The sequence below is a fragment of the Callospermophilus lateralis genome, chromosome 1 (genome assembly GCF_048772815.1).
Source record: "Callospermophilus lateralis isolate mCalLat2 chromosome 1, mCalLat2.hap1, whole genome shotgun sequence".
NCBI lineage: Eukaryota > Metazoa > Chordata > Mammalia > Rodentia > Sciuridae > Callospermophilus > Callospermophilus lateralis.
In genome coordinates this window covers 183,943,163-183,969,467 of record NC_135305.1, presented here as the reverse complement: position 1 = coordinate 183,969,467, position 26,305 = coordinate 183,943,163, and the positions used below count along the sequence as shown (strand labels likewise).

At 35.1% G+C, this 26,305-nt stretch overlaps 1 protein-coding gene across 4 annotated transcripts in view; it reads left to right on the top strand.

The window, feature by feature from the left end:
• Satb1 (SATB homeobox 1) overlaps positions 1–26,305 on the top strand; it is a 75,933-nt gene that overhangs the window by 13,666 nt on the left and 35,962 nt on the right. For all 4 annotated transcript variants that reach the window (XM_076842791.1, XM_076842760.1, XM_076842738.1 and 1 more), the window contains exons 6-8: positions 13,772–13,883; positions 16,262–16,716; positions 24,139–24,351. In XM_076842791.1, coding sequence (XP_076698906.1) covers positions 13,772–13,883; positions 16,262–16,716; positions 24,139–24,351 — 780 coding nt within the window. The remainder of the gene's footprint in view (positions 1–13,771; positions 13,884–16,261; positions 16,717–24,138; positions 24,352–26,305) is intronic.

Here is a 26,305-nt window from a genome sequence, read left to right as displayed (position 1 = left end):
ATTTGGGGACAAGAAAGCCTGTAGTTGGAAACTTTCAGAGTTATGGATTTGGGGGGTAAATTAGGAGGTAAAAAGGACAACATTTTAATTTATAGAGAAACATCTATATTATGATGTTAATTTTCCCTGGAGTTTTAGACATTGAATTTAAACTTTGGCTAAAGATATACATTCTGATACAGGGTTAGATCATTTTGTTGCAAGTAAAAGGTCAGCTATTATTTCTACCAGCCTAATGTTTTCTTTCTAAAAAATATTCAGTTCCAATATTTCTGAGAGATTTTAATCTGCAGTATCCTTATTTCCTCCTCTTCTTTAAAACACACACACACACACACACACACACACACACACGACTTTCACTTTTTTTAAGGCATTGAATCATTTTCTATTTCATTTCTCACTTGGTGAAAAGGGATTTCCAAGCCAAGTCCTCAAGTGAGTGAGACTTCTCAATTTTATTTTTAATTAGTAAAATATGTGTAAAATAACCTTAAATCCAAACATTTCTTTTAGAAGTAATATTAAGAAAGGTGATTTTTCAATTTTCCTTTCTCTGACAGCTTCTGAGAATCTAATGTAGGTTGGATTTTTTTAATTAGTACTAGCAAAACAGATAATAAAGGACACTGCCTGCCCTCCAAAAGCTTAGCATGAGGTTGATTTTCTGAAACTTGACAGTCATTTCTATATGCATTATAATAAACTAAATGTTCAGTTGACTTTTCAGTATTATAAATAATACCGGTGCAACAATTTATTGTTATGGAAGTGTTTTTTTTTAAAAAAAAAAGAGAGACTGTTGTTTCAGTCCCAAAATTATGAAGAAATGTTTCTTTAAGTTTTAAATAAATATTAAAAAATCACATTCTTTCAAGAGAATATCCAGCATCATTATGAATATTATTGTATTTCACATGCGTGACTAACCTTTGAAATTTATTCACATATTCATACATTTATTCACTCAAAAATATGTATTGAAAAAGTAATCTTAAAGAGTATTGACAGTCTGCTATGCCAGGCATCTAATTTCCTATGTCATAAAGAGGATAACACATCTTAATAGTTGGATAATAATACATGATTAACTTTCATTTAGTGCTTTTGATGTATATAGTGCTTGTATCACTCTAAGTTGTAAGTAGATAGTTTTGTTCAAAGGAGGATGCTGAGGCCCAGGATGCTGAAGTGAAGGCAGTGGCTCTGTGGGTGGTAAAGGACAAGGGCAAGATGTCATGGGCAGAGCCTGGGAGCTTAACCAAGTGTCCTGGGTCACCAAGGAAATTTAAAAATAAAAGGAAGGGGCCTTTTCAGATTAATTTGCCATGTTTCATAATGCACTTTGATTTCTCTAGAGTCTTGATAACTGCTGGTTAGTTTTCCAATTGTATTTATCTGTACATGGAAGATTTTCTTTGACATATGTGCTTTACGTTTTGTGTCTTTGGTTTTCTTGTTTATATATTGACTTGCACCATTATATTTCAAATCCCTAATTTAGGGCCTGAGGGAGTGATTTAGACCATGGGGACCCACTGCTGGATAATCCAGCATCAGGGAGGGCCAGAAGGCTTGAATGTGTATGACTTGTGCTGTCAATTCTCTTTCCCATCCTCTCAGTCCTCAAGATGAGGAGGTACAACAGAATTAATAGTCCTCCTCTTCTTCTTCTTCTTTTTTGATCTGAGGTAATGTTAAGCATTTTTATTGGAAGCAGTAGGTAGTCAGATTTCTCAGGTCTGTTTGAAAGTGCAGACCTTTGTCATCAGAGTGGCTTGATGTGATGGACAAAGGATATAACTGGCAGTTCCATTTAAAATTAGAAAGTTTTCTGTTTGAGATGTGCTGGGAAGATCTTGTACTTACCCCTTCCCTACCTAAAATTATAACTCGCGTTGTTGAGCATCATGTATCTTGAGGAAAAACTTGATAGACAATCTTCTTCCCTTTTTAGAATGGCAGGATTTTTTTCCTCGAACCTTAACCTACTGACCATGTGAATCTGAGATTTTGAATATTTGTTTTGTCAGAATAATCAAATAAGTTCAGAATAATCAAAACAGACAGATATACACACACACAATTTTTCCCTCTTTCATTGGAAACTGCTTGATTACAACCCGCAAAGGCACTGAAGTACTTTATAACAAATAGGATATTATTACCACTTTCAGCAGTTGTATTAGTGGAGAGATAAATAAAGTAAATGGTAAGCCAGTTTTACATGAATAGTTGTGTGAATTGAAAAGTTTATTCATTCCAGATAATTTTTTCTTCCTTCCTTCCTTCCTTCCTTCCTTCCTTCGGACAGTCATGATATCATTCTAGATGTCTGTTCAGGGTTGATGTTATGATAGATCTAATCTACAAAAAAAAAAAAAAAAAAAAAAGTCCTCCAAGTTACAGGTTTTCCATTTTGATTCTACTGTCTCAGGCTCCTTTTAGCTGAGACATAAGGATTCCACAGTAGCTTGATGTCAGCTCTCCTGTCACCTTTCACGTGTATTAATCAAAAAAGCCAAACTTAATAAAGCCTCTAACTTAAAAGAGATTGATCTAAAATATTTTATAGCCGCTATCTTTTCACAATAGTGAAACATAAAAGAGTTTAAGCCATGCCAATTTAGAGAGTGCTTCACAGTGTGGAAGTACTTCATTTTCACTTAATAGATTTTTGCCTATGCCTTGTTTTAGATCTGAACATGTTTCCTCTGACCTCAGAATCACTAACGCAGAGAAAATTACCATATCATGAGAGCGTTGCCCCTCTTTTTTTCCCTGATGCATAGAATAATAAATATTCCCCTGGCTTAGGAGTAGACATGATCTGAGAGAGAGCCTATTAAATGCTATTTTCTAATTTATTTAAAAAAAAAAAAACTTAACCAAATCATGCTCAAACTGATTTTCTTGTTAAATGGAACTAGTTTTCAAGGGCTTTTTTTGAGCATTTTTTCCCCCTCAATTATGACTGAAATTTCAAGCTGGATTCTATCTGGATTTCCTTTTGAAAATCTGCTTTATTTCATGTCAGATGTGGGCCCCAAACAAACTCATAAACAGACCAAAAAAAAAAAAAAAAACACAACACCCTAAGTTAAGAATAATCAAAACAAACAGATATACACACCCAATTTTTCCCTCTTTCATTGGGAACTGCTTGATTACAACATGCTCTGAGGATAAAAAACATAAGAGAGCCTTTAACGTAACGGGAGAGAGCCACAGCCCTGGTTCTGCAGCTCGTTGCCAATTGAAGCAAGGAACGCTCTGGCTGTTGGGACTTTTAAATCTAGACTTAAAAGTTATTTGTTCTGTTTAGCATTTTTAAAATGATTCTATTAGGAATTGTATGTGCTTCAGTTTTAATTTTAACTCATAATGATTGTAAAGCACCCTGGGATGCTTGCATGAAGGGCGCTACAGAAATATAAGATTGTATTGTGTGCTAATATGCTCTGTTATTATGGGGTGCTGGAGTTTCATCGTGGACAATTCATAAGGTTGCAGAATTCCTCATTGTAGAAAGGTGGCTGACTTCCATTAAAAGTTTGTTTTTTTTTTAAATTTATTTCTCTTATTCGTATTCTTAAAACTTTGTTCTCCTTAATCATTTTCTTTAGAAAATATCAGTTATTTTGTATTGCACTATTTTCCCACAGAAATGCTAATCTAATTTACTTTACTCAGAGGGTTAAAGATGCAAACCAGATGATACCTTGGAAGTTGGAAGTTAAGAAAAGATTAAAGCTTTAATTGTGATTACTCTTTGAGATTGCTTTCTTATGTAGATAACAAGACAGAGAACTTCATTATTGAGTACCACTGACTGTCAGAGGCATACACTGTTTTACTATCAATCCCCAATGTTTTTCCAAGGTCATCAAAAAGTATATAGCTAAACTGAACCAAGTATTAACTTTGTGAAATGTCACAGTGGGCATTCCCTCGTATTGAAACTCCTGGGTTATGTTAACATATGAGAACTTGATTTCATTTTCTTTTTACTTTTTAATGGGGCTCTTTCTTAGAATAATGCATTTCTTTAACGATTTCATTCTGTCATCTGTTTTTTTTTAATGTGTGTCTTTTGGTATCATTGCTCTTTACCATCTCTGTTACTGAGCTCCTAACATCATAGCAGTCAGGAATGTGAGGTCTGCCATGACCAGCTATATGAGGTTGTGTAAACTGAGTCTCCATGCCTCAGTTTCCTCATCTATAAAAGGAGGAAGAGAATAGTACTGATTTCTTAGTATTGCTATGAGAATTACATAAATTAATACTTGTAAAACATTTAGGATAGTTTCAGTTCTAAAGTGTATATCAACTTCGGTTGTTTTTGTAAAATGTGAACCTGGAGAGTTTGAAATAACACTTGTTTGGCTCACATGGTTTAAGAAACTTTGTTGCTACATGGATTTTGATGCAAGGGTTTTTTGTTTGTTTGTTTGTTTGTTTTTGTTTTTTTTTTTTTTTTTTAGTAGAAACAACCAAAAACTTTTTACTTGTGGAAAAAGACCCTGTTATAATTCATTCTCACCTTGAATGGATCCTCTTAGCACCACCCTTACAATCATAATAAATTATGATGTATTTTTAAATGGAAGTGAGGAGAGATTCAAGCCTTGTGCTTTAAATAAGTCCATTTGCAAGTTAAGCAAACGGGATACCTTAAACTAGACAATGTCAAAAGGGACAAAGATACCTCCTGAGACTATCAACAGCATATGAGCCTATGGCTTTAACTGCCTTCACTTCCATTCCCTACCACCCAAGGCTCTGACCTTCTTTTATCACCCTAACTTTCCAAGTTGTCCTGAAATTATCTATGTGATAATTAGGCTGCTTAGATTCCTTGTAATTGACTGAGCCAGAGGGGTCAAATTTTATTCATCACAACAGTCTTAGATGCTGACACATAGTAGGAACTCAGGAATATTTGTTGAACTGAAACAACCTCATAGACTTGTACCATGTTTATTGCACAAACCAATATATGATGCTAGTAGTTTTTTTAGTAGTACTTTACGGATCCTCTTATCTAGAATGTCCTATCTTACAAATTGTTTTCCTATTATACTTAATTACAGATAGCAAACAACTTCTGAATTTTTAAGAAAGCCTACAGATATTCCAAATCTCATGTTTTTATGTATTTTGTACTGTTCTTGAATCCATGCACAAAGCTTATGGTGTTTATCAGCAGAACAGTTGTCCTAGAGGTACAGGGGACCCAGAGATTTGCAAAATGCTACAAAGGACATAGTTACACATTACAGTTAAGTACAAGCTTTGACAATATTTCTAGCATCTCGGCACACATTTAAAAAATTTCTTTGACAATTGAACATGTATTTCAGCCTGACTGATAATTTTCATTTTGCCTCAGTTGTGTTACTTTTGAGACCCATACATTTTTTTTTTTTTTTTTTTTTTACTGTCACTTCCATTTGTGTATTTTTCCCTCCTATTTAAGTGGAAAAACCAAGAGGAAAAATTTCAATAACAGACCCAAATGATTTATAGACAAAGCTGCCAAGGTGGAAATGTTAACAGTCAGTATCACCCATGTTTACTGTCAGTGTCCATTCTTCAGTTTTAATGTTCTAAAGTCCATGTTTGGCATTGGTGACTCCATTTATGGTTATAAACATATAGTGTTTTAAAAATCATCTGTATAAAGGTTCAGAATCACCTGAATTTAGAGAGAACTGCAGCGATAGATAACTGTTCAGCCATTCCCAAAAAAGGGGCCTTAGGAACTTGGGGTGTCCACTCATCTGCGCAAGCACCAGCCCAACCAGCTATGGACAGGCTCTTTATTTCATGATTGCAACCCATCCCAACATATTTTTACCATTTTTGCCGTGACTTTTTTTTTTTTTTTTTTTTTTTTAATTATGGTGCTGGGGATTGAACCTGGGGCCTTGGGCATGTGAGGCAAGCACTCTACCAACTGAGCTATATTCCCAGCCCCTTGTTGTAATTCTTGAAGAGATAATTACCAGAGAATGGCATTTTCCTAGACTGTGAAGGATTTCCAAATTTTATAGAGATGAAGCCAGATTAATATTTGTTTTAATGTCCTAATCCAAAGTCGATATTGATTTATATTTATCTAGTAGATATTGGAGATTATTTAGTTCATTTCCCTTTATGTTATAACCTCTGTGTGCAGTTAATTTGAAATGTTATATGGTCTTAGTAGTAACATACCTTCTAACAAGTATTTTGTATCAAGTTCTTTATTTACATATTCAATTGATTTGAGTAAGAAGGTTTCGTATAGTAAGAAAGATTTAGATAGGTACTTTATATAAAAGGATGGAATTAGAGAATCTGGTCAAAATATATCATCTGGGAATTATATAAAATTATATGGAAGAACCATATGAACTATACACCAACATTTTCTTTAAAAGTTATGAATTGGGTGTTTAAATAAAATTTCCATGCTTATAAATGATCACAGTTTCGTCTCTAAGAAATGTATTAGGAAAATTAAAACAGAATTGGGTGTGTTCTTTTTTTGTATTCCTTTGGAGCTTTGTGTTCTTTTTTTTTTTTTTTGTATTCCTTTGGAGTTTTCATTTTTAACAGTATATTAGGGTTGGTTACTTTATTTGAGATGCTGTTTTCAGGAATGATCAAAATGGCAAGAGTCACAACTACGACTACTGGAGTTTAAGTAAAATTCACAAGTGATTAGTCTCTTTTCAATAAATTGAAATTCCGAATGTACCCCAGTTGTATCTCCCAAGAGAATTGCTTAAAAAGCAATAGAGGATCCAGGGGGAAAGATTTGGGGAACAGAAGCTAAAAAGCACAAATAGAATATTACTCTTAGAAATCCTGCTTTCCTAAATTGAATCCCATTTCCTGTCTTCCCACCCCCAAACACCAGAAGGGGACTACCTGTTAATTTTCAACAGATTCATTCCATGTCAGTATCTCAGACGAGACCTTTTTTAGGACTTGTTTGTGGTATTTGATATCCCTTGGGATTAAAAGCAAACCTTATTTACAGGGAATCTATTAAAATTGTATTTGAGTATGGAGTTGATTCAATCGTGTTTGAATGTGGAGTCAAAGTTAACATTTGACTTTTCAGTTTACCACAGGCATATAAAAAACAACTGTGGAAATTCAGACCACAGGTTAAACAGGACATGCACAAATAGGGTGATTGGACTGTATAAAGTTGAAACTCTGATAAAATGAAAATATAAAATAATGAAAAGCCAGTAGTTTGACAGATTGCTCAGTAAATGCTCATTTTATTGAAAATTATAAAAAGGTGCTTAATGCCTCTGTACCATTAATACAATACATAAAAAGGTTACTGTCAAGATTAGTGTTCCAGCCATGAAAATTAAGTCTGAGGCTTTATACATCACTCTGCATAGACTGAGAAGTTAAAGGTTTTTTTTTTTTTTTTTTTTTTTTTTTTAATATACATTTGCATGTGTGGGCATTTATTTCAGAAAAAATTATTTTAGACTTTATGCCAAAGACATTAGCAATGATGTGTTTTCATCTAAAACATGGGCATAACATACATATTATAGACAAGGTTTAACCGTGAAATTTGCCTTATAGAATTAAACCTGTGCAAGATTATTCCCCTTGCTGTCTCTCCAGAGTATTCCAATTCAAAACATACATTCCTTCCTACAGAAAAAGATATTCAGATTCCTTAGTTGAAATTAATTAGCATTCAGAAGCCAGATAGCATGTTTTTGGGTATTCATGAGATCTCTGTTTGAAAAAAATGTTTTTAACTTGTAGAAATGTGTTGCAACACACAGATGGGAAGAAAAAGAAAAAAAAAAATCTCTTTAGCAAGCACTGTGTGTAAAAGGAATATTACATTTTGCACGCTCCTGATTGCTCTGTGTAAACAGTTTTTGACATCTGTCTTTATAGTTTTCGAGGAGAGGAAGACTTTGTTAAAAGAATCATTTTTATACAGCAGTCACCATTTCAGTCTTGCTTTACCTGTATTATGAAAGCAGATGGTCTGCATGTCTTTTGAATATTTATAACTATCAAAAACAATCTCTTGCTATTCACCCTTAGGCTTATGAGATGTCAGGACTGTTCTGGTTGAAAAAAATCATCTTGGGTGTTTACAGAAAGAGGATTACATTAAGCTGAAATGACTATACATTTTCCAGTTTAATATTTGTCCATCAGCTGTTTAATCGTATTTAGATAATTGTGTAAATAAGATGTTGTAGCCCTTGCCCTCTCTGCTGAGGGAGCCGAAAGCTTTAAACATGGGTGAACCACCATCTTGTAGGTTGCTGTTTCTGCCTCCTCCCACCTCAGTTAACCCATCTGCAAGTCCTGGGTAAGTTTTGATCCTGATATCACAGTCCTGTTTAAAAAAAAAAGTATGCAAAAAGCCAGTATGGAGATCACATGAAATGCCAGGGAGCTGCTGGCTTCCGGTACAGGCTGTTTAGTTTATTAAGAGTATATTGTAATATGCAAATATGGTACAGCACTCCTGTTACCCTTTAAGCATGGCATGGCTTTCTCTTTATTCTCTATGAGCATGTGGGGCTCTGAGGGTATTTCAGAAAACTTTTGGTATAGTGGGGGTTAACTGTTTTTTGACTGGAAGCTGAGCAATCAGAGATAACAGATTTTGCTGTGGTTGGTTGATTTGGCAGAAAAGCATGAACAGTTTTGGTTTAAATGATTGAATAACCTGATTAGCATTGTTTTGGGGTGGGTTTTTTTGGTTGTTGTTAAAGGCACAACAAAGCAATTTTAAGGGTGATCAGATCACTGCCTTTCTCTTGTTGATGAATCATTTTTTTTTTTGAGAAGGCCTTACCACACCAGATCCTATCCATTGGCTACTAAGATGACCAAATTAAAAAAAAAAAAAAAAATCTTGCTTCTTTTTCTGAGTATGTTATACTTATATACCATCAGTGTGTATGATCTTCTAGCAGGGGTTTGAAAGAATATAACATTTGGAAAAATTATGTAACCTCAACTAATTCCTCATGGGTTTTTTTTTTTTTTTTTGTTATATTTTGTTTTTCAAATTGAGAGGCCTGCAGATTTTAGAGTAAAGGTTCAGAATGTTCTAACTATATGAAAGTCAGGCTTTAGAAAAATTCCACCCTTACCTTCTCACAATTAGAAAGGTTATAAATAATGTATTTGGCTGAAAAGGAAGCTTAGCCTGCGGCAGATGGTATCATTCTAGAGGACTGGGGTTTCTGTGAAGATGGCATTCTTTCAGATCGGAACTTCAGCAGACTCGCAGAAAGAACCGAAGCTCCTCATAGGGAGTAGACATGTGCTTTATGGATCTTAGAAAAGCTTACAACTTGGCTCCTAGGATGAGAATATTGTGTCACACTGGGGTTATGAGACCCATAGCCAATTTCTGCCGACTTCCAAATTGTATTTCCCAACACTGGAAGCTGTGGCCTATTTATTGGTTGGTGTACTGTGTAGCATTTGAACTTGGAATTTCTACCACCTGAGTTTTGCCTCTTGGATTATTTTTTGCCTGGAACATTGGTGTTTTTTTTTTTTTATACATACTGGCCACTGAAAAGGAAACTTGCCATACAAGTTGTGTCTTTTTCAAAGTGCTTTGGAAAGCTCATATAAATAGACACTGAGGGAGAACTGGAATAACATAACCACGGAGCGCTGCAACTTCCGAGACATCTGTGTGGATGTATTTTGAAAAACCTGGGAAGGGATCTCTTGCAAATCAATGAATAATGGTTCTTGAAATTATGATTTCTTTTGTGACAGCTGAAAGTGATGGATTCTAAAGGTTCATGTGACAAGCTGACATTACCTTTGCATTTAGGGGGGAAAAAAAAAGAGGGGGTATCCTGAAGACCTTCAGGAATGACTTATTTCAGTGACCCTTTAGTGATCACCTAATTGAGCCTAACCCCATGACGAGTCCAGGCTATGTTGAGGAAAGACCTAAGGCTCAGGGCCTAGTGGAAAATAAACAACACAATGGGTTCTGTATTAGAAGGGCTTCTCAGGAGCAGAGATACTCACAATATATGCTGCAGGATGAGCCACTGCTAGCCAGAGAAGGGAGACAGCACAGGTCTAGAAGAGTCAGGAGTGGTACATGTTTTCCTGATGTCAGCTACCAGATTCGGGCTAGCTTCAGAAAACATTACCAGATGGGAATATCGAAACAAATAGAAATGCTTTTCCCTTGGTGTTTTCCCTTGTTATCCACTGGCTGGACTTGTTAATAGTTTAATTAGTGCATTCTTCAGTCTTCCTAGGAAAATGTATTTGACTTAAAATATATCATCTCAAAAATTTTATCTGATACTTCTCTGAAAAGCCCCAAAAGTAGGAGGAGGTAGAGGGTTGTCATAGTAATTAACATCTCATAAGTTCATGCTTGATATGTTCCAGGCTCTGTGCTAATTGCATCACTTCCATTATTTTATTTATTGTCTGTCCAAGTATAGATAGTATGTCTCTTCAAGCCATTACTTTCCTTGTGACTTGCTCCATGTTTGACACATAGTAGGAGGTCAGTAAACACATGCTAAATGAATGGGGGAAAATGCCCGTATAGAATGGATTTTCAAAACAACCCTGTGAGATGAATGCTACCACCATTCCCATTTAGTATGGAGAATTGTGATAGAAATGTCAATTAATTGACACAAGGTCACACTTCCAGTGTGTTGACACATCTTGCACTTGAGTACAGATTTATTGCTATTCCATTTCATCAGATGAACATTCGATGTATATTTAATATATGCCAGGCATTGGGCTGGAAAGTAATATGGAACCCCAGCCCTGCTTTGCAGAGTCTTTTTAAACCAGTGTCGCCTTGGATTGGCATAAAAGCCCCAAGGCTTTCTCATTTAAAACACGGAACTTGGTCTACCTGTATACATCCTACCACGTAAAATATATTACCAGTCTTCACTTTGTAATTTATATCACCAAAACAATTGGTGTGCCTGATTTTTTTCAGATTTAACATGACAGTATTGGATATGATATTTCAAATACCCATGTGCACCACAATGTTCTGCAGTATCTCTTCTGTGCTGCTGAAAGGCACCTGTGTACTCAGATGCCACATCTAAGCTTGCAGTTGGGATTTTTGCCACCAAGAAGGAGCGCTTCATGAAGTGGTTGTCAGAGTGGTTTAGTCATACAGATTGCTTCATGTTGTTCTGATGAAAAGAGAGATGGCCCCAAATTACCTGAATTATAAAATATTTCCCAGTCCTGCAAAAGCACAAAAGAAATTCCAAAAGTTGCTTTGGTGTGCATTATAACCTGTGGATTAGACTCTTGATTTATGCCCTATGTGGCATTTAATATTAATACATATAACATTAATATGAGTTAATATTTGTATTATTCAGAGTTTCCTAAGCACACATCACTTGACAAAGTAGAGACATCCAGAAAAATCACTTAAGGACATAGCCTACCAACTTAGGTTCGAACAAGGGCTTCACTGATGCTGTGAATTTGGATGTTATTTTCCCAATGTACATATTAATGAAGGACATAATGTTATTACATATAGGATCTAGCTTTATAAAATATTTCAGAGTTTTTCAAACATTATGGATTCTTCCCCTCCCTTCACTCCATATATTTTCCACTGTTGGTGCACTGAATCATGTTGAATTGAAATGACTGGTTTACATTATCTCTCTTCCCAATACGTGATAACATTTTTGTATGCAGAGACTCTATTTTATCCATCTTCAAATCCTTAGTACCAGCCATGCACATAGTAAGTGTGCATCAAAGAGCAAATTTCATTTATCAGACTATTGAGAAGTTGAAATAAATTTTGATATTTGTCAGAAACGTTAACAAAACTTAGATATTCCATACACTTCTAAAAATCAAGATATGAACTATGTCTAAAACTTGTATTAACATATAAGCATCTGTCAGAATGTCTAGATAAAAAGTTAATAATTTTGAAAGAATTAGGCCAAAGTGGAAGAGCATCAACTGTCATCCATTTGCAGAATCACCGTAATCCATCAGTGATCTCAGTAGTTTTATTAGTGTCTGGCTTTATTGATCCATTATTACCATAGAGTAAGTGAGATTGAAGCTGACTGATTGTTAACTGGATCAGGTAATCTTCTGGCTCTGGTTTTGGCAACCTTGCTAAGTGTCTTTTTTGCACTGTGGACTGTGGGAGGCTCTTAGTGAAATTGCAAGCTATTGGATTAATGGCAGAGCATCATGAGCACATTAAGAATGTCTTCTTAGAGAAATAAAATGTGAAAATGACTATAAAGTAGAAAGTGTCAAAAAAAAAAAGAAGATATCATCACAGTGCCTCTTAGTAGAGATAGCCGTTTTTTACATAAATAATACAACTCTAGCTTATCCATCAATCCAAGTTCTTTAGAGATTCCCCCAGATTTACACATTACGGAAATGTGTGCATGCTACAAAATTAACACTGATAATGGATGTCAGGAGAATTAATAATAACCCAAAGAGCTTTACATTAGAAGTAGCTTAAAGACAATAATGATATAAAAATACTTTTGTCCCCAAACTGGCTTTTCTGGTTGTTCACTCTCTCCCGAACAATGCTGCCTTCTGTAAACCATTTCCCTGTAGACCAGCTGCAACCTGAAATGTATGTTCTCATGTTTCTACTCATTGGGGTGAGGGATGGATTGGTGCAGCAAAGGCTCATTCTTAAGACTTAATAGAAAATTAATTTAGATGCTACTGAAGAATATGGGCATTCTAGCTTAAAAGATCATGGAATTAAGTCACTAAAATTACCATAACTAAAATTTTCTGGAAAGAAAACACTTCTCTTTATTTAAAATGAGTTTTAAAAAAACTCCTCATAATACATTAAAATTTTTGTCTTTATTTTTACATGTTAAATGGTTAACTCTGATTCTAGGGTTTTGTTAAAAGCAGTATAAAAAATGAGAAAATATGTGTATTTTCATCTTCCTAGAGAAATGTAACAAATCTGAGATGTATGTATTTAAAAAAATTTTACCATGGTTGAAATTTAGAACTCAAGCTTTACTATAGATAAAGCCAGCCATAAAGATTGCAGAATATTTTTCCCCTTTCTGATAGAGAATCTCTTTGAATAGTTTTTCTTGAATGTGATCAGTTAACCTTTGAACAGTGTTAGTGCACCTCCAATTGAACTACAAATAATAGAAGTGAAAGTACAAGCAGTGTTTCTCAGATTTTAATGTGCTTGCAAATCCCTTGTGGATCCTGGTAAAATGCAAGTGCTGGGGTAGGGCACAAAATCCAACATTTCTAACAAGTATCTAGGTGATGCCCATATGGCTGGTCCCTGGACCATACTTTAAGCAGTAAGGGTGTAGAGTCCAGTCATTACATCGCAAAGTATCATGTACTTATGAATTGCAAACATCCTGTTGTCTTCATGTCTTTAAATTTATTGGAATCAATGAATGTTTGTCAGGCTAGGAATAGATGATATTAATGGAGTTTGGATAAATAATCCTGGAGCAGAGTCTGTGGGTTTGATAGCTTTATACTGGTCTCAGTGGGCTGTTGCTTGCTACTTAAATAAGCATTTGATGGTCTAGTTAATGAATTTTAAGAAGTTGGAGCTTTAGGCTAAAGTGTAAAACAAAAATGTATTGGTATTCAGTTGATTTAAAAAAAAAAAATACAGTTTCCACAATGCTGTGTTGCCTCTTGTGCTGCTATGTATTACAAATGTTCTCCCCCCCTCTTCATGCAGAGTATGATTTCTTCCATTGTGAACAGCACTTACTATGCAAATGTCTCAGCAGCAAAATGTCAAGAATTTGGAAGGTGGTACAAACATTTCAAGAAGACAAAAGATATGATGGGTAAGCAAAAAAAAAAAAAAAAAAAATGGTTGCAGCGGTGGCTACATACCATTATGTGTCATTTGGGGGTTTATCAAAGTCACATCTAAAGCCAGGTCTTTTGATTGCCCAATTAGAGATCAATTTAGAATGTTTCTTTGGGGGTGGGGAGTGGGTATGAGTATAATGAGATAATTAAATTCAATAAATGTTTGTGTTTAAATCAGCCAAACTGACTTGGTTGTCAGACATGCAGGAAATCGAGGCGTGAGGAGGGGAGCTGTCATTTTTTAACATCTCAGTGAAGACCTAACCAGGCCTTGAATAACTAATATTAGCTGTGATTTCTCTGAGAAGTCAGTCGTGCTTTTAGGCCTTTTGTTTTTATTTGAGAGAAAGAGGATGAGCCTGTTTTTGCACCTAAATTTTGAGGAAACTAAACTGTATTAATTAATAACTAGTTTCCATAGTTGAGATCAAGTCACTTTTATAGCTTGGCCCCCAAGGCGCCGCGCCCCCCCCCCCCCCCGCAGGCACTTTGGCAGGCATCCCTCTCCATCATCTATAGTAGAACAACCATTGCATCATTTCCAAACTAAAATTCCAGGGTAGCATTTTATCCTATCACGTAACTCTAGTTCAGTATCTATTATTCAGGAAATTTACCTGCAGTGTGAAATGACAGGTAAAGGTTGGGTCCTGTAGCTTAACGTTTAGATTGTGGCATTTTCCCCAGATCAAGTTTGTTAGTGTTCACAAATGCAAACGCTGTGATTAAGGGTAATGTTTTAATTTTCTGTTACTGCTTTCTTTCACATAGCTGTACCTTCCAAACAATGTGTTTTAAAGTAATAAAGAATCGGATGTTTAATATGCATAGCATTATGCCCTATTTTAAATCTATTTCTGTTTATCTCCTTTACATTCATTTAATAATAGCAACAATAATAACTTTTCCTAAAGATTTTAAGAGACAAGAGAACCCAAATTTTGAGCATGTTTTAGCTTTTAATATTTGAAGAAAAGCCATCCATCTACCAAAACAGATTCTTTGCCTTTTATAGCTTAGGGCTGTAATGAAGACAATGCATCATTTTTGGAATAATTGCTTGAATTACTATTATCTCTGAATGGCACACTTGGGCTGATATCACTGATAGAAATTGACGGTTTCTTCCCAAATTCTTAGTTATATTTTACATATATCAGTGACGAGAGCTATATGATAAGTTCATCTAAATATAAAACCTGCATATTTAATGAAAAGAGAAATGATGATTAAAATCCAAATAGAGTATATAAAGGGAAGTGTGAGGTAAATTTGGAAAGACTTGCCTATTTACATAGAGCTCCATGCTTAACCTTTCCAGACAAGAGCATCAAACCAATCTCCTCCCTGTAGCAGCAAAAAATTTGATGCACATAGATCTGATACTCAGCCAGTCCACGCGTGGGATCCAGCTAAGGGAAAAGCATTCGACCTGGGCAGGTGGAAATAAATTGCAGAATTGTGGCAGCATCACTGCTGTCCCAGAATGACTCCCTGCTCCTTCCTTGCAGAATTATCTGTAGTGTCTGGTGATAGCCCCAGCTTCTCAAGAAAACATTTGGGTCTTAGCAACACTGGAGGTACCATGTTGTTACACGGTACATCATTTGCTTCATTCTAAGAAATACTTGCAGATAAACCTCCTGTCTGTGTTGGTTAGAATTAACTGAAACAAGCCACAGAAGATACTCAGAACAGTGCTCAGTTATTATTGTTGTTATGCCCATTTTTATTACGTATTTATAGTACCAACCACTTCTTTATACTCACTGCTACATAAAAATTGAACATAGGAAATATTTTATGTCATCTTTTTTTTTTCCTTTCACACCTTTTGCCTAAACTACTAAGGTTAATATATAACACAAGAAAATATTTGTGAATTTCTTTTCTCTAGTTGCTTGTTACCAGAAGCTTATTTTCTTAGCTTGGCTCACTGTTTCTAGTTTGCCATTAAGCAAATGATATTCTTCTAGAAGTCATTTTAATATAAACATCATTGCTTATAAGCCTTCTTGGGGTAATAAATGAGAATGAGAAACAGTTTGACCTTAAAACTAGTTACCAAGAATTTGGATATAGTAGGTTTTATGCCTTAAATATAAATCACACTTAAAAAATGGAAACCAGGAGTGTCGTCCCACTTTCAGTCTGTAGGATTGCTCAGAAGAGGAAAACCAAGATGAAGCCTGGTGAGTCCTGTCTTGAAATTGTTTTGGTTTTATTGACTCTTCATTGTACCTTGTGTCTACTGTCTTTTGGTTTTTAATTGAGGAAACGATCAGAAATTCCTATCAATTTACACATCATTGTTGGCTGAACATGATTTTTTATTTTTTGTCCACTCTAGTCGAAATGGATAGTCTTTCTGAGCTATCCCAGCAAGGTGCCAACCATGTCAACTTTGGCCAGCAGCCCGTCCCAGGGAACACAGCTGAGCAGCCTCCGTCCCCCGCACAGCTCTCCCATGGCAGCCAGCCCTCTGTCCGGACCCCTCTTCCAAACCTGCACCCTGGGCTGGTATCAACGCCTATCAGTCCTCAGCTGGTCAACCAGCAGCTGGTGATGGCCCAGCTACTGAATCAGCAGTATGCAGTGAATAGACTATTAGCCCAGCAGTCCTTAAACCAACAGTACTTGAACCACCCTCCCCCTGTCAGTAGATCTATGAATAAGCCTTTGGAGCAACAGGTTTCAACCAACACAGAGGTGTCTTCCGAAATCTACCAGTGGGTTCGTGATGAACTGAAACGAGCAGGAATCTCCCAAGCAGTGTTTGCACGTGTGGCTTTTAACAGAACTCAGGTCAGTTCCCTTCTGTCTGTACATGGCTCTTCTCTCTCTCTCTCTCCTTCCCCTCTCTCCTTTCTTTAATCTCGTCTATGCTAATGTTTATTCTTGTACTCTACAGTAACTCTTTCTCTTCAAGATGTGATCATATTGCTTGTTCCTGGTGGTACCTAGTTTTTATCACTCCTTTCCCTACGCTGTAGCCCCTCTATCAAGGGAAAGCGATGAACAGATTGATCTCGAGTCAGAGGCCTTGAAAAAATAAAAATCAGAAATATTTCTAAAGGGGGTATTCGGCATGTTTTATATGGCAGAATCATACACTATTATTTATTAAGGAAAGTTTCATGACTTGGTTGAGGTCAGGGCTAGGATTCCAAGGTTATAGCATAATGTTTTTTTCTGTGTTTCCACTCATATCAGACTTCAGTGTATAAATGTGCTTCATGGAAGTTCTTCTACAATTTTTTTTTCTTTGACACTTGGGAGCTCAAAAGCAATTTCTGGCATGGATTTCTAAGCAGCCATTTTGAAAGAAAATAATGACTTATTAGTATAAAATGCTTCTTAGCTTTGTTCTCCCTCAGGTTATGTCATTGTTCTTCCAAACCTCATCCTTGAGGCTAGAGATCAGCACACTATTATCTTTAAGAGGCCGAATAATAAATATTTTAGGCTTTGAGGGCCATAAAATCCCTCCCACATTGTAGAGTGACAAGCAGCAGGAGATAATGAATGGGTGTGGGTATGGTGGTGTTTTCAGTCAGACTATCCACAGAACAGGCAGTGAGGTAGGGGCAGTCTACAGACCTTCGTTTGCAGACCCATTTTTAGACTTCCCATTGAGATCTGTGTATATTCCCTAGGGTTTTACACCCATATCCTCCTGCGAGAATTCCTGTGGAGCCGTTAGTGTAGACCATATTTAGAGGGACATAGAGGAAAGGCAGTATGTGATAGGAGACGTCATAAGAAAAACACTTGAGAAGCCCTAAACAAATTGATTTTATTAAACTGCTCATGAGAGGGCTCTTTCTTTGTTTGGAAACTGGTATGATACGTATAGTGTTTATTTTTGTCTAAGGCACACTACAAAACTAGAAGAGCAGGTAACTTTGATTAGACTGAGGACGTAAGATTCTTTTTTCCAACTTGTTTTGCCACTGTCCCTTTTGTCGATCTGTTTTTGTTTTTTGGCCTGACTCATACTTTCATATTTAAGTTATTTTGCTTATTATATGATGATAAGAATAAAATACTGGTACAAAAATAATCTAGTATCAATTCCTTGTTGGCAGAGTTTCCATACCTAGGAGAGTCCCAGCTGTGACTTATTTTTGGCTTGCCTTAACTCGATTGGGCATTAGGAGACCTGACAAAGCCTTTAATTCAGTGTTTGTTTTCAGTTTCTTCATCTGTTTTTTTTTTGTACACCATGGGTGTAGTTTTAAAAGGGCAGCCACACATGGTTATGTTTTGGGTTGAAATTGTATGGTTTTTACCTAGTTCCATATTTTTACCGTTTAAAACTGTTCAATATTAGCTTGTACATTTCATATGACACCTAAATTCAGTGTGTGTGTGTGTGTGGGGGGGATAATTATTAAATAAAATGAATGAATGAATGAATGAATCAAAAGTCAACTCTTTAGATATTTCTGTTTCTGGTGGTATTTTTTATTTTTGTGAATATGATAACTACAAATAATTCTCGGTATTGGGCCAAAAACAAAAGGACTTTATAGAAAAGTCCAGTAATGCTTGTTGGATTCAATTAAAAACCCACAGGCAAAGATAACATTGACATGGACACAAATTATAGACATATATTTACTGATAAGTTTGAAAAATTGAGCAAATAGTTGCATCTTAAAGCATGAAGGAAAGAACATTTTATATGGTGAGGGATACCAGGAGAGTTGGGATAAGAAGAGAGTCTCCATCCATCATTGTGGTTTTTCTTCTGGGTTGTGATGTTACCACTATTATTGTGAAAAGTTGACCTTTTTTTTTGCCTTTGGTTCTTACACTGAAAATTTTCACGTATCTATAGGACTTATTTATTAGAAGAAATGTAGAATTTTCTCCTGCTCTACCAAATTAATCGCTTTGAAAGATAGTTATCTCTGTGGTTAATATTCAAAAATAGTAATTTTATTTTTTCCAAGGGTGAAAAGAGAATGATAATCTGGTATAACATTATACAGATTCCTATTTTTGAATAGTTAATTTAGAACAAAATAATTACCAAAAAGGTTATTTGGAGCCCTGGATTATAAAAGGGTTTTTTAACTTGGTAGTTGGTTCTTCTCAGCAGAAGTAGGTGTTGGGCCGTAATGGAAGCTGTTTGATTTAAATAGCAGGGATTTGTTATGTATATTTAAGTGTTCACTGGTAGAGGGGCTAGCTTTTGCACACACAAGCATGTATGTATTTTCAGCAGTCATACTTAAAAATCACACACACGCATACATACACACAGCTGCATTTATTTTAATGATTATGCATTCATATGAATGCATGTAGTGTGTTTATTTCAAAGTGTATGCATTTCAATAAAAGCAGGTGCAGAGTGAGTATGGTGTGAGTGTGGAGTACGAAAATACACATGCTAATGCATATGTATAGAAGAGGAGCTCTGCAGAGTTAAATCACACATCACACACTTGTGTGCACTTATTACAATGTGCAATTCCAACTTCAGGTTTAAAAAAATTAATGTAAAATATGTACATAAAATGTAAAGTTACATAGTTGGATAAAGACATTGTACTCCATAAACAGTATGTTGAGATATTAATATAATAGCATGGTTATGAATTGAGAATCATTTTAGTCACTGACACCTCTGAATAACTTTAAAAGCTTTGATTTCATGTTTCAACTCTTAATTGAAAATTTTTTCATCATCTTAATAGGGTTTCCCAAATTAAAACATCATCTTCTCTTAAAACTTTCATACATAACTATTTTTTTAAAAGTCTGCCTTTTCTGAAAATTTATGATGAAATTTATAAAATTACTTGTTCTAAGGAATTTCCTTCCTTCTGAATTGATGGGCATATGTTCTTTAATTGCTATTGAAGACACCAGCTTTTAGCATGTCATTCATACAGTTATGCCTACTTGATGTCTTTTTAATGGAAACCTATGGCTAAAAGTCATTGCCACAGCTTCTGTATTGATACTTTTCAATTCACCTCTCTGTAATGTTGCTCTTTAAAGGTTGTGATACAAGAAAATACATTCTTTAATATCCCCCTTTTTTAAAAAAATAAAACCGAGTTTCACTGTGATCCCACTCTGTGGCTTTTTTCCCCTCTTTTCTCCTACTTCTCTGGTCTTTGGCACACTTTATTTTCCAGTAAAATAAAGAATGAAGATGGATTATTCAAAACTGATAACAATAATGGACCATCATGTAATGTTTTATTGAATTTGAGTTCTGTAAATTATGTGGTGGAGAGAAATTTGCCTGCTTAAGTATAACAGAAATTGCTACTGTGTTCCTATAATTCTTCACAGTGTAATTTAAGAAAAGTCCACTATCCATGTCACTATTGAATAAAAGGTAAAAAGGTGCTATTACCCCAACGTGACAGCTCTCAATTAGCCTACCTAAGGACAGAGATAAATGCGTCTACTTATAACTTACTTGGCATGAGTCCCAAGGAGTGGGCGGAGTTTGAAAATACTCTTTCACCTGGACATGTGATTAAAAATTCACCAAGGGACAGAGATAGGTAGGCTTGAAGACTCTTCTATGTATTTTCTTTTTAGGAGGGAGGTTTCATAAAATCATATTTTCTTTCTGAGGGCTTTGAAGTTCCATGAAGCTGATAAAATCTATTTGAATCAGTGATTATGTTCAAAGAGGAGACAAACGGGAGGCCAGACAGGCTTTTTGTTCGGATTGGCAGTCTCTTTTGCTTATCTACTGTTTTAAAGAATTCATAATTAGCTTTTGGAAGTACTGATAATATTTATTGAAGTTTTTTTTCTTTCTCTTACAATTACTAATGAATTTTACTCGTAATAACTTGTAAACTCTTGTTGGAATGTAAAAAAACAAAGGTTTAGGAATCCAGTAAATTCATTCTTTAATTGAAAAAAATAGCATTCTCACTTAACCACTATGTAATGACAATGTGGAATAATTTTATGTTTTCATATATAGAGCACACATCTAATTATTTGTAAGATATGAAGTCCCAATGAAAGGCAGCTTCTCATTTCCAATAAAATTAATATTTATGAGGTGCTGGTAACTTCCTACATAAGATATAAGTCCTCTAGTTCTTTTTAGAACAAGAAATAGGCTAATAATTTTGTTTAGTTTAGCAGATTTATTGAGCATCTATGATGCACAATATTGATAATAACTACTAAGGTAATGATGGCCTTTACATACTCTTGGTGGTGTTATTGTTGTTGTCAGTACGAAGAAGGATTTTTTGGTAAGATTCCTCTGTCAACCTTGAGGAATTACTACAAATTACCTGACCTAGCTTGGCAAGTCTGTACTGTATTTTCAACTATAGAAAATGGGAAGTGGACGTCACATACATCTTGAATCCTTAAATGCAAGTATTCAAAAAACAGTGACCTAAATAGGTTCAAAATGTACATTCCTGCTAGTAGGGTTCTGATAGTAGTCATTTTGCATCCAGAAGTATTCTAAAGTGACTTTTTTTTTTTTTTAATTAACACTAATCAAATGTTTTCTCACAATATTTTCAAGCATTTCCACCAGGGGGCACTCCCCTCATTGAAAGCTCTGGGCCAAAAAAAAAAAAAAAAGATTTCTAAAACACAGGAGATTGTCCACACTGGCCACTTTAGAGCTCTTGGAGTGTTCCAGGGTTTGAAACATTGCTTCAGACCATCAGCAAATTCCAGGCAGAAAAACTGTACTTGTTCCAGTAGGACAATTAATTTAAGTGGAAATAAAATGCTTTGTTCCTGCAATACTTTCATGCTTAAATGGGAAGGCATGCCAGTATCAAAATATGGACAATAAGTAGAAAACTTTCTAAATCCTCTCGCCAGTGACACACTGTCTCCTCCTCTAAGTCATACCGGCATGACTTTGTCTCGCATTAACAAGACTTGAGAGAACAGTATTTATTTTTTCATTTGTTTGATTTTCTCACTATAGTTTTCTGCTTCTTTGGGAAACGTTGGCAGTAGAAATATGTGATCTATTACCTTGTTATTTAAGATTTTAAAATGTCTAATTTCAAGTTTCTGAATTAGCTTACAGGATACCTTTTGCCCTGATCTTTTTTTTTTTTTAATTACTAAAGTATTAGTATAAATAAACATCTCACAAAGTGTCACATAACTTTTCAATGAAGGCACACCCAGAGTGCTATCAATTCCTATTAGAATTTACCCCTGGGTGGCATATCTTCTTTACATTTCTATTATATTTGCAGTCTATTTTCCTTTTTTTTTTTTTTGCAATCTGTATAAACATAATTATTAAGTTTAATAAATATCAAACCCTTATGTGGTAGGTATTATGTTGAGATGACAAAAATGAATATTGTTCTGAAGGAATTTATGACATGTCTACAGAACATTTGCATCTCTCTCTCTCTGTTTCTGTGCCATTGATATTCATTGCTTTGCCAAGCACATTTAAAAATACATAACATTTGAGGGGGAGGGGTATTGAGCAAGGGCTATTTTATTAACACTTATTGGGTTTTTTTCTTTTTTCCTTGTGACCTGTATGTTTTGATTTCAATATGACATATCAGAAGCACAGTCAATCTAATTAGTTGGCCTTGTGCAAATTAAATAGCTGGTGATTGCCTGTTTGAATTTTAGTTAAATTAACTGCCTATTTTGCTCTTATGTGGAGTTGTGGCACTACTTTGTAGTATCATGACCCCAGGGACGTGTGCCCTTCATTCCTTATTCACATTTCTTATGGTGAAACTGAAAGTTCACGTCCAGTTACTAGGTTCTGGTTGCAGTAGACCAGTTGAGAGATTTCCTTAAAGTTAACTCTTTAGCCTCCCAAAATATGTCAAAGTTTTATTTTAAAATACCAGCTTATAAATCATTTTAAAGGTGGACAGTGCTTTTATACTATCTATACCCAAATGTTATATTTAGGCAGGGTGGTACATTATCTTTAGGAATTAGAAATAAAACAAGGTTTGTACTTCTAAGAAAATATATTTTTTAAAAAATACCTTCAATGTTATAGCCTTGGGCTCTATCATTTTGATAAGACACTTTCTACAAGGTTATTGCAAAGTGGATTTGCAAATTATATAGAAATCTTGTTGAAATTTTATTTTGAGATATATTATGAGCAACCGAGTTTCTGGCTAAGTGAAGAAAACATACTATTCCAAGTATTAGTCTATGTACAAGATTGAAGAGACAAGGGCTGCTCAGCTCTTACAGAATGGCCAGAAAAAATTTCCAATACTTTAGTTGTTTGTTATCCCTTAAGCATATTGCAAAAGACGACCATGTTTTTTTTAAAGAAATCCTTTCAAAAGTTAAAAAAAAAAAAAATCGTTGAAAAATAATGCTGTCTTATTTTGGGAAGAAAGGCTCCTTAGAGGAGTTATCTGGTGGTTTATAAATTTCTTGTGTCACTAGTAATTATTTTTATTAACTAAGAAGTTTGATAATTACAGAACTTGATAATATTCTTTTCCTGGGTATGCTATGATGGATTTTTGCAATGTGGGAAAATGGTTATTGCAGGTTTTACCTGTGGTTTCCAAAGTTCAAAAATTCAACCTGTTACCCAGTAGATTAGCATAGCAAGATGGTACTTAGAATCCTTTGGGATAGTCTGTGGTTTCCTTTAAATGGCAAATTGAAAGGGCCACCTGGTGTCATTAACTTTGATGATTTGAAGATTAAGGAGTATGTTAAATATTGCTTGTGAAAATACACTATAAACCTTAAGAGAAGCTTTAGTAATATTTCTTCCCCCACCACCTGATAGGTCACAGTTAATTTTCTTCAAAAGTTTTACTTAACTGCCCTAGAAATGGCTTTGTATCTTTACATATTGAGCTTGTTGGCATTCCACTGCCTTTGTCTAGGCAGCTTGAGAACTGTACAGTTCACTGCTATTGTATTATGAGGATTTCATTTATTCTTAACTTCCCTCCATCGTCTCTCTGTGAAAGATTTCATGGCAAGTTAAGCTACTCAAAGGAAGGAGACCAATTAGGCAGTTTCAGTTTATGTTATATGTAAAGCAGATGCTTAATAAAATTAAGAATACAATTGAGGCTCTCTTCTCCACCACTTCAGTTGTAACTAATGTATTCCATGTAGAATTCATGCCTCTGACGGTTCACTTTCCAAACCCAGTGGAGAAGGCAGGGGGAGGATCATCTCTGGCCGAACGGAGCACACAGGGGAGCAGGCTCACCCTCTGCCTTTTATTCCCTACAGGGCTTGCTTTCAGAAATCCTCCGGAAGGAAGAGGACCCCAAGACTGCATCCCAGTCTTTGCTGGTAAACCTTCGGGCTATGCAGAATTTCTTGCAGTTACCGGAAGCAGAAAGGGACCGAATATACCAGGATGAAAGGGAAAGGAGCTTGAACGCTGCCTCCGCCATGGGTCCTGCGCCCCTGATAAGCACACCGCCCAGCCGCCCTCCCCAGGTGCCATCTCCTCTTCTTTGCCACTCTTTTTTCCCCTCTTTCCTCTTTTTTAATGTTTAAGGAAGAATCTCGACAAGAAATCAGGTAGCTGGCTAGCTAGGTTTTTTTTTTTTTTTTCAATTTCATAGAGATTCTTGAAATTTAGTCCCGAATTACTAATTCTTATATAAAAACAATAAGCTACTAATTAGAGGAAAGAAAATTGCTTTGTGTTGCTCCATTCTCTGGGTTCTCTTAGGGTGAAAAGGAGTCATGAAGTGGAATATCTGTCTCCACTACTAAAATACTTCTTCACTTAAGAAGTATTTTAAACTCAATAGAAGGAAAAAAAAAAAAAAAAAAAAGGATAAAGTCAGTTTTATCCCTACCAGTTTTAGAACTGCCATTTGAATAGTAAATAAATAAAAATAAATAAGTAATTCCATTTGTATTTATGCTCTCCAATACGAACTGCAGCTGGTACCAATTACACATCATCTCATTTGTAATCTTTCATAATTAAGTTTAATACCGTCCTCGAAGGCAGCTTTAAATGGGGCTGATAAGGAATTCCATCTATATTCCCAGAAATGGGCACATTTTCAGTTTTTCCAAATTTCTCCACTTTTTTTAATGGAAGGAAAAAAGTCACCTTTTCGGTAACTTTATGTGTATGTACATCTGTATTATGATTTTTGAAATCGGGTTTCAAAGCCTCATAACTATTATGAGAATTCAAGAAGTTAATTTTCAGTTCAAAACATTAGGTAAAAGTTTGATAGTGGATTAGACTCAAAATTCACAAGCAGATGTATTTTCTTACATTGTTTAAGGTCAACTAAACATGTTTAATGTGTTTAAATAAGGTCAGCTTCGATGGATAAAAATTGAATGTGGAATACAGATTCAAAGTATTTACAAACACAATGTCATAATGAAATTAACTATTTTCATCAATAGTAAAAAGAAAATCTCATATTTCCAAGGACAGAAATCTAGAGAAAGCCTATTCAGCACTAAAGAATGAAACTGCTACAGAAATTCCACAAATGAAGAATAGACATAATATTCAACCACTGTTGAGGGTCTGAAAGTGTTTATCATAATGTTCAGAAACGATGACTTTTTAGAAATGTCAACAAAATCTATTTTCTCCATTTTATTAATGAAAATGGTATTGATGTCTATATGAGCAAATTATAAGGAAGCCATTGTTGTACTTGTGAACAAAAACTTCATGTTTCTCTGGGAGAGAAGAATGGTAGCTCCATACATACCTGCCTGCCTACATACACACAGTAATGGAGTTTGGTCTATAGATCCTTCTATAAAAATATTTCCTAAAATATAAAGAATGATGAATTTTTTTATTTACTTTTTGTAAGAGTAATTGAACAAAAAAAAGTATTTTTACCTGGGACTTGGTTTTACACTTTTTTTGGTTGTTGTTTTTGGCAGTACTTAGAGTTAATACACTTTGGTCAGTTTTGTTCCTCTAGTTAACACTAGCCAGCTTCTGGGCAGAAAGTTAATTTGCTTATCACCCCATTGGCAGTGCTCATAAAAGAATGACTTACCAAAGACCAATGTGCATTTCAACACTGAGCATCTTTTTAAAAACTCTGCCCAAAATATTTAACTTAATGATTCCTTAAAACACAAATTCAAAATATTCTTTTGTAAACTTCTGATTTTTCTAGGATTTTGAGGGTTTCCATTGCTTTCCAAATGGGATTATGCTATCAATATTCATTAGCCAAAGTTTCTCTGTAGCCAAAATTACACTAATTTTTATTAAGTGATACTTCTTTTCATATATGCTTAAGATACAATGGGGATAGTTTTCCCATATATATGTATAAAGACATTGTTTTCTGTGGTAAGTTGGGATAGGAAAAAATATATAATTTCTTTTGATGTGAATTACTGATCTACCCTTACCTGCATTTGTTTGTTCCCAAGAAGGGTGGAAATC